Raw genomic sequence first — 14,347 nt, 5'->3', positions numbered from 1 at the left:
CTTCCCTCCTCTGATCTTCCTTCTGCTTTCACCCACGCGTTGTGGAGGAAGCTGCATGCAACAGCTTGTAAAAACTGACAGGAGAGGAGGAGAGGAGAGGAGGGAAGGAACTCCTCCACGGTGTCATATGTAAAGAAATAAGCTCATCCCCCTTCCTTCACTGCTGACTCTCTTTCTCTCTTTCCCTCTGGATGAATGAGTGAGGCTGTGTTTGACATTTGGACTGAATGTGATCAGATATAACCCCTCACATTGCAGGCATGTGGTCACTTTCTTAGACTTCCTGCTTTTCCGCCCATCACTGAGTTATTGGGCAGTTTCAGTATTTACAGGCTCCTGATTTCTGCTCCTTATAAAAACAAATAAAACACGTTTTACCAACAGGTAAGGGCAGGTGAGTACCTGGGGCCACATGCTCCAAAGAGCCTCGGGTCATCACAGGTGTACATCAAATACTATAGGCTGAATTAAAAGATTAAGATGTGTGTTTTTGATGTGAATGAACAGCATCAAAGTAGATTTAGATTATTTTTAAAGTCCCTGGTGAGGTCCCCTGGCCCCAGAATGAAGGTCCACACCCCTCAGAGATTCCAAATGTCCTCATATCACTCTAATGATAGGCTAAACCCCTACAGACAGACTGGAACCGTGATGGTGGATTACTCTGTGGTAATGGATCAATAAATCCACATCTGATTAGAGTCTAAAGAACAGATATTATTAAAATGTGGTTTCAAGACATGATCTGTTGATACTGAAGACCAGACTGATTCAGTAAAACTAAGGTCATTAATGTTTCATCAGTTTCCCTGGACAGTGCGCCTTTTAGACAGCATCTCTCTTCAGGTCAGTCTGAATCAGAGGATAATGACACTGAGCTGTCTTTACAACCGTTACATTTGTGAAATAAAGAGAACAGAAGAGAACATTTATGATGAACTGGTGATACACAAAGAAACACTGACTGGATTTGAAGAAGTGTTTTAAGACTGAAAAGTCCTGACCCCCAGAGGGACCACCAGGGGGCGCCGGCTGGATTTTACTCTCAGATTCCGCATGCTCAGCATGTGCTGTGTTCGAGGTGTGCAGAACTTTGCTTAAACCAACAGCATGGGCTATCATCCACTGGAAACACTCCTGGACCGCATTCTCGAGCAGCTGGAGACTCAAAATCACATGATCATGGGAGAACTCAAGTTCATGCAGAAGTGATGGACCAGAGATGGACTTAAGTTGAGATGGGACAGAGATGGATCAGACGTGGACCAGTGATAGACCAGAGGTCGACCAGAAATGGACTTTAGTTCGACCACAGACAGACCAGAGGTGGACCAGTGATTGACCAGAGCTGGACCAGGATGGACTTAAGGTGGACGAGAGATGGACCTAAGGGAGACCAAAGCATCTGCAGAGGAACTGAAAGACAGACTAGAGAGAGCGTGATTTGCTCTGGAACAGTTGTTTGCACAGAGTATGTGGAATTTGATGGTTAGAAACTTTGAGGAAAGAGCACTGGGACATGGAGCAAAAATAAAAACAGTTAATCCTGTTGTCAGAGTCCAGACCAGACTCACATTTGTCTTTTACTGTTTCTACTGACTTTATTTCCTAATGTCTGATCTCTAATCCAATCTTAATTCCAAACAAATATCTTAAATGTTGAATGGTTAATAAAAGAGAAAATCCTCTAAAGATCAGTTTGGTACTGTGGTCAGACTAATGTTGATTATTGTTGGTCAGAAATCATAAAAGACTAAAAATAAATAAAACCACTCTGTAGAACCAGATCTCCTCTATACAGATGATCCTACTGATGATAAATAAATAATAAGGATAATTAATAAGAGGTATGTTGGTTAAGTTTTGATATTTACCATCATCAGATATGGGATGTCTGATGTGTTGGGTCCTCTGGGGGCCAGTGCTGAACAGGGGCCCCTGAGGTTGAACACATGAATGATGTTCTATAATAAGTCTGAGTGGATGTTTTCAGCAGCGTCTTTACAGGGTGGTGGAAAAACCATGAACTCGTTTTTCTGCTCTCTAAAAGTCATTTATTCATAAAAACATGAAGGACTCCAGGAAATAGATGTTTGCTCCTCTCACACTGATGGCTGTGTCCTCTCTGAATTTGCATGGCAGATTTAACTCCGCCCTCTTTGGCAGCTGATCAGAGGGAAGGTTAGAGAGCGTGGAGAGCTTTCTCCTCAAGGTGACAGTTATGCAAATATTAAATTACAGCCTGGGCTCTGCACGGCAGGAGGAGGAGGAGGAGTGATGAAGCAATCCTCACGCTGGGTCAAAGTTATTAAAGACAGACAAACATGTTTGTAAGTTTGCAGCAGTTAAAACTCAGATTTTTGGCTAAATAATCCTGCACATCTGTTTAGAAGTTTTCCAGCTCATCATAAGGGTTGGGTTTAGTCATGTGGAGGCGTTATTAACTATTTAACCATGAAAACAAACATGGATGCAGAAAGGTCTGTTTGAGAGTCTGGTCATTCACAGAGAACTAAGCTGCAAAGCACTGTGGGACATGTAGTCACTCCTGCTGAACAGATGTTTTATAGACATGACAGCTCAGATAGGGGACTGCATGGCGGCGCAGGGGTTAGTGCTGTTGCTCCAAAGCAAGAAGGTCCCTGGTTCACTTCCCGTTCAGGGCCTTTCTGTGCAGAGTTTGCATGTTCTCCCTGTGCATGTTTGGGTTCTTTCCGGCTACCTCCCAAGAAACATGCTCATTAGGTTAATTGGTGTGAGTCTGCCTGCTTGTCTGTCTCTATATGTCAGCCCTGCGATTGAATGCCAAGCAGTCCAGGGTGTACCCCGCCTCTCACCCAATGACAGCTGGGATAGGCTCCCACAACCCCTAATGGGATAAGCGGTATAGAAAATATATGGATAGAGAGCTTAGATAACTCACTGGCTGAGATCCTGGATTAAAATACTGACAACAGTATTTTAAGAAATGTCACTGGAGGATCTGGCTGATGCACCAGAGGCTCCTGCAGCATCCTACTGAACCCTCTAATGGTGAGACTGTTCTCATAGAGCTGGTGATTAGAGTAAGAGGAGGCATACAGAGGGTTAAAGCCCTGCCAGCAGAGGGAACAAGTTACGTCCTCCTCTTCCCGTAAAAACATGCTGAGAGAAGCTGTTTTACAGCAGGGCCTCTCTGCACCCTGCACAGTAGCAATTAAAACCCAGATTGGTCTCTTTTAGCAATCAAAAACCACAAAACGGCTCTGAACGCACCCTCAACATTTAAAACCAGTATCAGCCTGTTTCAGCTAAACTGGTCTGGAAACAAGAGGAGACCCTGAAGACTGGATTAGATCTACATATATAGATCTACAGGGATTGTAGAGACACTAATGAAGCCTGGTTAAGGTCTACATATACGTATATAGATCTACAGAGACTATAGATACCCTAACGAAGCCTGGTTTAGGACTACATATACAGTATAGATCTACTGCAGAGAGACCCCATGCTTGTTTACCAGCTTCAGTCTTAGAGTGGTCTGGGTCTGCTGTTAGCATGCAGGCTGTGTCACTGAGCATCTCTGCAAACAAGTCAAAGTTCATGAGTGTGCTCCTGACAGCTCATATGTCAAAAATGCATGAAGCTCCTGCTGCTGTGTGGTTTCCATTAATGTTGGACTCAGTGGTTCCATAGAAGAAGAAAGTAGCCGCAGCATGGTCTGGTACCACGGTCTTGGAGGAAGCTTCAAGGGTTTGGACTCAGTGGGCCGGGCAGAAAACATGCAGAACTGGGTGGAACAACAACATGAAGGCTGGGCCACCATGTTCCGGTGGTTTCTAGGGCTGGATTTGTGCTCTCTGCTCCGTTAGGACACTGATGTGATGGTGAGTCACTCCGCTGGGACTGCCTGCTGACGCCATTTCTACCAAAACTAAAGCTCTGAGGAATTTCAGCATCACAAACATAGAGGATGAAAACAGAAATTGAGGTAAACAAGAGCTGCTGGATAGAGGAGAGCTGTGTAGGACTGATCAGTGTTTAAATTCAGAATTTTTTCTTTTACTGAAGCAAACTCCAGAGGAAGTATTCAAAAATGTCATAAGTTACTTAAAAACAAAACTACATGACAAACAGAGAGGGTCCAAACTTTACACCAGCTCCATTAAACCGAACTGTTGTCTGTTTTAACCCACATGGTGTTCAGAAGCATCACCAAAACCTCCTGACTAACAACTCAGCCACACCCCTAATTATTCACAAGCCTTCTTCTAACCAAAACAGACGAACAATGAAAATTCAGAATCCTCCCTCTCTCTGTCATTATGGAGCACAGCTTACTCCATCAAGCTTTTACACCAGGATTGGGGAATTTTCTGCCATTCTTCTTTGTCAATCCTCTCCAGCTCAGTCACGTTGGCTGGGGACTGTGGGTGGAGCCATGTTCCAGTCTTACCAGTGATAATGGATAGGCTTCAGGTCAAGTTTCTGGATACCTCTAGGACAGGGGTGTCAAACTCAATCACAGCAGGGGCCGGATTCTGAATTTGGGTCTAACCTGAGGGCCTAACGGGGTCAATATTTAACCGTTGAGTGTCAACCTAAAAGAGATTGAAATTTTAAGGTCAACATTACAAGTTATAAACTCAAAATCTGAGACAAAAAGTCAAACTTATACGTTTTAAAGGTAAAAACACGACATCTAAAGTCAAAATAAAGTTTTGAAAAGGCAAAATATAAGGTAGAATACTGAAACCATGATTTCTAACAGTAAAAAAACTGAGGTAAAAGTAAAAATCATGAGTTTTAAAGTTCAAAATATGAGATAAAGTTTCAAATTCATGAGTTTTAAGGGTTAAAAAAATGAGATAAAAGTCAAAGGTTAGGGGTTGAAATGGTCAGCAAAACTGAGATAAAATTCAAAATCATATTTAACAATCAAAATATGAGATAAAAGTGAAAGTTAGGAGTTGTAGTGTTAGCAAAACAGAGAAAAATTCAAAATCATCGTATTTCACAATCAAAATGTAGGATAGACATCAAAACCGTGACTTTAAAATGTCAAAATATGAGATTAAATTTCAAATTCATGAGTTTTAAATTCAAAATATGAAATAACTTTAAAAATCATGAATTTTAAAGGTAAAAAAACAGATAAAAGCCAAAGTTAGGAGTTGAAAAAGGTCAAAACATGATGAAAAAATGTCAAAATCATGACTTAAAAAGGTCAAAAAAGGATTTAAAATGTAAAATAATGAATCTCAAAGGTAAACATATGAGCGAAAAAGTCAAAGTTATGAGCTGTAAATGTTAAATTACGAAATAAACACTCAAAACTTTAACTTTTAGTCACATTAGATGCAAAATTGAAAATATAGAGAAAACACAAGTTTCTCCTACGTTCCTGGCTTTTTATCAAATTGTTCTGACTGTTTACTTGTTCTAAGTTTTATGACTCAACAAGGATATTATAAATCATCAAGGTTAAGTTCACATTTTTATACTGGAGGAAATCTGCGGACCTCATACAGATGGGCCAGTTCTAATAAAAATATCATAGGATCTGGTGGGCCGGGTATAACTGCACCACGGGCCGAATTTGGCCCCTGGGCCTTGAGTTTGACACCCCTGCTTTAGGACATTCAGGAGTGTCCCTTATCCACTCCTGTGTTGTCGTGGCTATGGTCTTAGGGTCATTGTCATGTTGGAAGGTGAACCTTCAGCCCAGTCTCAGGTCCTGATTACTGTGGAACAGGTTTTCATTAAGAATATTGCTGACCAGTCTACCAGTCCCTGCAGCTGAGAAACACCCCAACAGCATGATGCTGCCACCACCTTGCTTCACTGTTGGGATGGTATTGAGCAGGTGATGAGCAGTGCCTGGTGTTCTCCAGATCCAGAACCGAGACAAAACAGTTCAATCTTGGTCTCATCAGACCAGAGAATCTGGTTTCCCAGTCTAAGAGTCCTTCAGGGTTTTTAAAAACTCCACCAGGCTTTCACGTGTTCACACTGAGAAGAGTGTACCTTTAGATGTCCATCCCTTTGTCATGATGAGATTAATGAGAATGAAAATGAATTTAATCAACTATAGCATCAGGATGAAATAGAACTAAACAGAGAAAGTGAGGGAGGTCTGAGTTATTTCTGAACGCTCTGTATATAAACTGTCCATATCTACAACCACAGTATAGTTATATAGATGACTTCACGTCCCTTCAGGAATGTGTACTGCATGTGCACCCCCCCGACCCCCCAGTTCACCTGTGTCATGGGTCTCTGAGGTATTTGTCCACCTGCTGAGTTATCAGTGATGATGGTTGAAAATTAGCCTGAATATGCAAATGTTCTCCTTTATCAAAGACTGTTAGTCCCCTCATTTAATGTCCAACCACTAACCTCAGCTCTGTTTGATTTTCATCATGAATACACAGACCAGACTGTCCTAAAACTCCCTGTTTCTGCTCCACAGCTGAGGCTCTGAGAGACTGAGGGTTAAATCTAGGATCCTTTAGCGGCATGATTCAGAGATAGCGTATCTTTACAGCAGATCGGAGCTTTCTTCTGTCGTTATTTGGGCTAAAGGGCTAAAGCTGGAGGAATGTCCCTTTAGATGGACTTTGGTTTGTTGTCTTAGGAACAATAGACAATAGAGAACTTCAAAGTGCTGGACCTGAGGAGGGAAATGGCTTCATTTACTGCCCTAACACCTGTCACCACCTTCAGACGGGGTCATAAATAAAAAGGCGGGAGAGTCTCAGAGAGGCCCCCAGAAGCCGCTTTAGTACACAACTGTTCTTCATGTTTTATTACACCATGACACCAAATTCAAATCTACAGGTGAGTACCGTCCTCCAGGTTCAGTGTATGATACAGGCGTTTACTCTCAGAGCAAAAGTAGAACACTTTAGAAATCACAGAATCAGAGACACGGCCACACAGTCAGAGTACTGTTCAATGCCGACAGAAAAACTCAAGAAGAAGTCCTTAGACAGTAGTGATCATTCTACGGCAGCACGATAGGGACATTCTGAAATACGAAAATAGAAAGGAGATGTGAATGAAGCCGGACATCAAACTTCAGCATTCAGCATCATGAAGTCAGAAATAGGCCGGTACTTGGAGGAAAAACTACAGGATGGAGTCGTTTGACGTTTAAGAAATCTGAGACTTGAGTCCAGAATTATCTGGACCTTAAAGAAAACCAGACCAGATCAGCTGTTTCACATCAATATGGGATAAATCAAACATCCATCTGGGAAACAGTAGATGGTGTTTAGGAAGAGCAGACCTTTCAAAATAAAACTCGGAGGATGGATGACTGTTCTGTGCCATTTATAACAGGCCAATCAGAGAAACTAAACACCTGATGTAGATGAGCCCTTCAGGCAGCCTTTCTCATGGTTCACTATCAGTGGAGCCAGGAGGAAAACAAACATCTGAAGAAGAGCAGAACCGACTCTAACAGCAGTGAAATCCTCCAGGGTGGTTCTTTACTCTTCTGATTTAACTTCTGCTTTAGCTGCTTCCATGATTGTCTCTTCACCGGCTGCAAAAGTTTACAGGATTAGAGTCTCTGCATCTAAAACACACATGTAGCTCCGCCTCTTTCTCCTCTAATGATGCTGATTGGTCGGTCATTTTTTGACCAAGGACAAAGCCAATCAGCTTCAAGCTTTTAGAGATGGATCCTCCTGATGACAGACATGGATGTGGACTATCCATCAGCTCTGGGAGGTTTTTCAAAGTCCCTGCTGGAAATTAGAGTGCTAGAGCTAAACAGTCTGGCTCTGGAAGTAGAGTCCTGTTTATCTGCTCCATAGTGGATCTAATTATTATTAATAATTATGGACATGGAGGTGGGATAAAATACTAAAAAGAAACAAGCGTTAGACTTTAAACTCATGTTAGTAGAGGCGATCATACAGTAGTTTGATTCTGCTGATCAGGGCAGGTATGACAGAAGACAGATGGCTGATTCTGGTCTGCTTTTCCCCCAGGTAGCCTCCTTCATAGTCGCAAATATTCTGGGGTTTTCTTGTTAAATTTTAACATTTCACAAACAGAACATTTTACAGGATGTTGTACGATTCTGACTTTTTAAAAGTTAAATATTTGTTGTTTTTTTTTTCTGGTAAATCTCAGTCTCCTTTCTATGTTCTTTAACCGTCAGAATGGCCCTGTGTGCCAGCGTCTGATTCTTATAAGACTCAGAATTAAAACAATCATACATCCTCATAATAATACAGAACAAAACAAGTGAAGTGCAAATTTCTTTGGAAGTTGGAATAAGGTACGTTCTCCTTCATTAAGACATAAATAAGTTATAAAATAGAAGCTATCAAAACAAAAACCAGAGACAGACTTTGAAGAAATAAAGGCAAGACGTTTTTAGAGAGATCTTCAAGTAGGCGATCGTTCCGAGCTGTGCAGACTCTGCATTCATCACGGCCATCAGGACAATTATTCTACAGCCAATCCCAGCTTCCACAGCACGGTTCCCTCCAAAGTGGCGCTTCAAATGTCAACATAAATCCAGCAGGCGGTGCTCGGACGAGTGAAGCTCTTCTGATAGGAACCTAAAGTGTTTGACTCCAGAAAAGTCCAGGAGAGTCTCAGTCCTGTTGGTCTGGTTCCTCTCTCTCCTCCGCTCTGAAATGACAGCATGAAGGCGGATTCATGACGGCGTTTTCATCATAGTGAAGGACGAAGGAGAGGAACGCCAACCTCGGCTTTCACTGCAGAGAAATGCTGCATTCACCGTTAAAGAGTCCGGCCGCCGTGACCGTTTAATTCAACACAAACCTCCGTTAATCTGGAATGAATAATAAAGGAGTTTTTCTGTTCCTGCAGCTCTCCTCTGTCAGTGAAAGCTCCCATAGACAGCAGAGCATCATGGGTAAGTAGCAGCGGTTCATCACTTCTTTCTCTGGAAGACGTTAGCCAGCATGGCGCCAGATGTGGTCAGCTGGCCCATCTTGCTCAGGAACTTGGTCTTCGCATCCTCGCCCACCAAACTGGAGGCGATGGACATGGAGCTGTGGAGAGAAGATGTACAAGTTAAAAGGATTTAATTCTGAAGACAGAAAAACTGGAGAAATCCTCCACATTTGATCGAGCTCTGTTGAAATCGTCCAACAGCCTTTACTCCTTTTTCTAAAGAGGAAATCAGGTTTGCCAATACCCCCCCCTCCCCCCTTCTCATGGTTTTACAAGCTAACGACTCAACAGGTTCCTCTTTCTGAGTGAGCTGGGATTAAGACTGAAACAAAAGAAACACAAACATCAGAACTAACAGGACTCCAGACCAGAGACTAAGACAGTCCAGAGTCTGACCACAGTAACAGCTACACAATAAACACACACACGGTAAAAGTCTGAGTTTTAAAAATCATCATCAAACTTGAATGAAACAGAAATCATTACAAATATGTCAAAGATAGAAAAACAGAGATTCCAGCATAAATATCTGAATAATGTGTCTACTTTTAAAAGCCTAAATGAAGTCTGTAGGAGGAACTGAGGAGGAGTTATAGGGCTGAGATAACCTGTGTGTCTGATATAATGTTGGGACTCTCTTACCAAAGGAGAACAGCAACAACAGACAAGGCTGACATGATTGGTCCATCCTCAACAGTATTTATGTTATAATATACAGTGGAAATAAAGATGTAATAAATCAGTGTTGTAAAAGTGGATGAGATAACCGAGGTAAAGTCAGAAAAATGTCTTCTTTATGATTCAGAGGTTTTAATATTAGTTTTATTTTGGTAGTACACTCATTCAGCAGGATCTCAGAGACTTCCTGTATCCATATTCACACGCTTCTCCTTCTAATGAGCCCCAAACACATGTGAACAAGATGTGAGAAACATCTTTTTAAAGACGCCCACATCATGGCCACCATCCAAACCAAAACAACTCCTCTCATTTTCCAGCTCTCTTTCTTTCGAGTGAAGATACCCACATATAATGAGGCGGTTCAAACACTCTTAAATGTTCTCTTCTACCCTGCTGAGAGCCCACAACATGGAACTGGTCCCAGCACTGGTACATGACCCCCTCTCCTCACAGTTGGGCTGGTTCCTCTGCCTCTATGGTCTTCAGGATCTCTAAGGCTCTGCTTAGAGGCTTCTCATGTGACTGAAAACAGCGTTTTGTAAATCTATGGGTAGAAGCAAAGGTGTGGATTGGATGAGGGCCTGATGAACTAAAATCCACATCCCAGTACTGTGTCCAGACAGCAGCTAGATTATACCCAAACACTATATAAAAGCATGTGCAAACTCTACAACCACCTTCTCCTCTTAAAACAAGCCTCTTATACAAACTCAACTTATGTGAGTATAAGATGCATCATAGTCTCTGCCACTTCATATTTCTGGCTGTAAACTGGTGCTAGTCTGAATATAATAAAAGTTTTTACAGCTGTAACAGAGCCAGCAGTTGGAAACACAGGCCCTAAACCTGCTACTAGAAACAGACCATCTGCTAATATGACTTTTTCAAAATAAAAGCTTTCAAACAACACAACAAATGGGTAATGTTATAAAGACCTGAACATGTGTATCATTAGATCAGCTGAGCTTTAGCAGAGAAACAAACAGAGGCCAGTAGTTCTACAGTATTTACAGAGGCTTCACTGACCATGAGTCACAGCCACATCCCACTTCTGTCAATCATCTGTGACTAAAATGAGCCAGAGGATGAAACGTCTTTACAGTTATTTAAGCTGTAAAAATGGAGATGAAAATCACAGCAGTGCCAGCCTCAGGTTGGTGTTAGAGCTCCATGTTTACAGTTAGAGACGCTCTGCAAAGAGAGTGGCACCACTGCTTAGAAACATACTTCATGACTGCTCCTAGGGCTGGTCGGTCTCAGCAAAATTCCAAATCACAATTATTCTGATTTATACTGACATCAGGATTATTAAACATGATGACACATTGATTCTGCATCTGTTAGGGAATTTCAAATGAAGCGTAAACAACCGTGTTACAGCTGTTTTGCTCTGTTCTAGATTAAACTCCTTAAAACCAACGTCTGCTCTATCTTTTTAAACTCAGAGGACAAGCTGTGGCTTCATCTGCTTCTCACTTAAACTGAGGTGAGAGCTGTTTTGTTGGGAGGGGCTAAGCACACACTAACTTACCACACAAGCAGGGTTGGGTATCGTTTGTTTTTTACAATATCAGTTCTTAATTAATCCAGTGGTGGTGCCTATGCTGTGCCTGAATCTATACTTTTAAGAGAGCCATCTTAGTACAAGTTCTTTGTAGAAGAGAACTCCTTTTTGGGGTCAGTAGTGATTTCTGCATAGAGAAACTACCAAAAGGCCATGTTTGAGCTGTTTATGACTATTGCAAGTGTTCAAAGTATGGAAATAATAACATTCTCAATTCTTAAAACGACTTCTGTGTCCTGAAAGTAGTAAAATATTCAGTAAAAATTAATATACTGATGTTGCATTAGAGGGAAATGATAACATTTTCATCATTATGAGCTAACCCTGTGATTAAAACTGAAACTTCTCAGCCCTATTTGATCTCTGATGAATTTCAGTTTCAATTTCCTGAATTTACCTCAGGAATAATAAACTATCAATCCAATGCTCACAGCTAATTTGCTTTGCTTAAAAGATCTGATGTTTGTTTTTGCACCAATGACAAGATGAAATGACGCTATCCCCCCTTAAACCTCCAAGACTCCATAGCGAGTATATACTAAAGCATTATTTGTTTTTAGGGTCTGAACTGTGCAGAACCAGGTCCAAACAGGACCAGGTTTAGATCTTTAGCACTAGTTTTATATTACTTTTATTTCCCTGCTATTTTGGCGGTGGGCTGACCAATCAGAGGCTTGGATTTAGCCTCATGGGTGCTCTACAACCACATTTGTTTGTTCTGTTGTTGCCGGTGGGCTGACCAATCAGAGGCTTGGATTTAGCCTCATGGGTGCTCTACAACCACATTTGTTTGTTCTGTTGTTGCCGGAGTAATACCAGTAAAGGTACTGATCCCATTTTACTTATTCTCACCCTTGTGCGTCTGCCATTCCTCTGTTTTCCACCTTGATTTCACACTCTTTAATCATGGAGCTCAGAATAACCTGCAGAGAAAAAAACTGATGTTAAACAGCGACTCAGTAAACAGATGGAGGCTCTATTTCTGTCCCAGCTTGATTAAACACACATTTCTGCGTCTATTCTTTGCTCCAGTTTGGAAAGAATTCCTGGTCTCTAGTATGTGGGCTTCAGTCAGAGGATGTGTAGATAGGAAAGAGTCAGCTGATGGTTAGTCAACATGGGAACACGCTCACATGAACCAGATCGCGTGAGCCGTAAAGACACAAATAAATATGGTGGAGGTGTCTGAGTGACTGTGACAAAGAGGAGAAGAGTCAGAGTGTCTGTCTGTATATATGACACCGTCTGGTCTATATCTGTCTGTAAGTGCACAGTCAGGATCTGGTTTATGAATGAACCCCCCTCCCGCCTTAATAAAGGCATACAAGGATGTGCACTGACCTCGTGTTCTGGAGAAAGTTGCTCCATGTCAGTGCGGAGACATCTGAGGCCAGGCAGGAAGTGGTTAACCATCACTTCCTCTGATATGACTGCACAGGGAGTTAAGGACTAGAAAAACACTAGTAAAAGAGCAGATAATACAAACAGCTGGTTAGGGTTAGGAGTGTTTGTTATTGAGATGAGTCTCTCACTAGTCCAGGTCTAAGGCTGATGCAGGGTCAGACTGTTTGTAGACCGTGCTTTATCAGACACAAGAGGAGACAACAGAGGCCTGGGACACACTAGAAGAATCAAATATCAATGTGACAGAGCCCACACACGAGCACAAATAAACATTTAACAGCTCTGGTTTTAGAGTGATGACTAACACACAAAGAAATGTATTCATCAACAATAAGAGTCAGTCAGTGGAGTCAGCAGCCAAGAGACTTTTATGTGAAATAAGAAATATGCAACCTTGCAAAGCAGATGGATTTGCCTGTTTCCTCGTTTCTCACTGGCAAATCCATCTTGCAAAGCTCCTGTCTGAACAGTTTTGGCCCGGTTAGAAAGTGACAGGACCAATCAGAACCGAGGGGCAGTACTTTTAGGCGCGGCGGAGTCGTGACGTAAGCAAGCAGCAACAAGAGGCCAGTGCTGTTATGGTGGAAGACATTAGTGTGGATGCTGCTAAAGCGCCAGTTTTATCAGAGCTTGATGACATTTCTTCATTAAAAGAAGAACAAAGAACAGAACTGAGTTGTTTTCTTTTCAAAAACGACAAAAGTCATGTACTGACATGTCTATAGTCGCCATGGTTTGTATTATGCAGTTCTATATGGAGTTTACTCCTCAGTAGGGGCGCACCTCAGTAACTGCGATGACGTCACGAGTGTGTTACTCTGATTGGCCCGTAAAGATGTGACAGACAGAATGTTCACCCAATCACCCTACGAGTTTTTTTTCAAAGGCTCTGCCCTTTCCCAAACGCAGTATATCGAAGGTTTTCCAGATGGATGTGTAAAACAAATCCATCTGGCGTGTCCGGTTAGGAAATATAGAATCTGGAAACAAAGCTGTTTCCTTATTACTTAGTAATAACAGGAAAAAAAAAACAAAACAGGATCAACCCCACCCTTGGACCTTTAGGCAGTTATTTAAATTAGGGATCAATAACCAGAAAACAAGGCTGTGGATGATGGAAGTCTTTTCCTCTCCATTTTTATCAAGTAATAAGCCACAGTTGGCATTTTTTGGTCAAGTTGGTGGAACTGGTGAAGAAATATTGATTGTAAATCTGAGTTCTTATGATGATTCATGGATGATCTGATTCTTATGAGTTCTTAACATGCAATCAAACCGAAAATCCACACGTGTCGCGGCCGAGACGCGCGTGTCAAGCTCCCAGTCTGAAACGGGCATTAGTCCTGTGTTTTCAATAGGCTATCACCTGGACTGGGCCTTGGTCTTGGTCTATTTTCCCATTAAAACTTCGGCAAACTTCTGATGGTGCAGACCCTCTGCATTAATTTACCCCGACTAGAGTGACTCTGCTCCACTTGTATTGTGTATTTAATAAGAGCTCTTTGAATAAAAACGGAACTCCATAGCTTTTCTCAACTAAACATTATATCCTGATTTCTCTAAACGTATTTAATCTAATGCCCAGCCCAGTTCTCGACTACATGACTGCATGTGTTCTGCCACCTGTCAGAGCCAGAGAAGCTGTACGGGACACACTGACCACATTTATATATTTAGAAATGGGAACGTACAATTTCAGAGCTCGTTGCAGTGATTACAAGAGAAAGATGTTCAGTGGGAGGTAGAGCCGCTGAGGTTAGGGCTATACCTCCAGGA

General features: G+C 41.9%; 1 protein-coding gene across 8 annotated transcripts in view; it reads right to left on the bottom strand.

The window, feature by feature from the left end:
• Window positions 1-6,775: 6,775 nt before the first annotated feature.
• Window positions 6,776-14,347, bottom strand: part of relch (RAB11 binding and LisH domain, coiled-coil and HEAT repeat containing) — a 63,473-nt gene continuing 55,901 nt past the window's right edge. For all 8 annotated transcript variants that reach the window (XM_041813941.1, XM_041813942.1, XM_041813944.1 and 5 more), the window contains 3 exons: window positions 12,509-12,597; window positions 12,020-12,090; window positions 6,776-9,020 (listed from right to left, as the gene is read on the bottom strand). In XM_041813941.1, the coding sequence (XP_041669875.1) occupies window positions 8,900-9,020; window positions 12,020-12,090; window positions 12,509-12,597 (281 nt within the window). In that variant the 3' untranslated portion in view covers window positions 6,776-8,899. The remainder of the gene's footprint in view (window positions 9,021-12,019; window positions 12,091-12,508; window positions 12,598-14,347) is intronic.

This window comes from Cheilinus undulatus, linkage group 19 (assembly GCF_018320785.1).
Source record: "Cheilinus undulatus linkage group 19, ASM1832078v1, whole genome shotgun sequence".
In the NCBI taxonomy this organism is placed as follows: domain Eukaryota; kingdom Metazoa; phylum Chordata; class Actinopteri; order Labriformes; family Labridae; genus Cheilinus; species Cheilinus undulatus.
The sequence above is the reverse complement of the archived record's forward strand: the minus strand, read 5'-3'. Positions and strand labels throughout refer to the sequence as shown.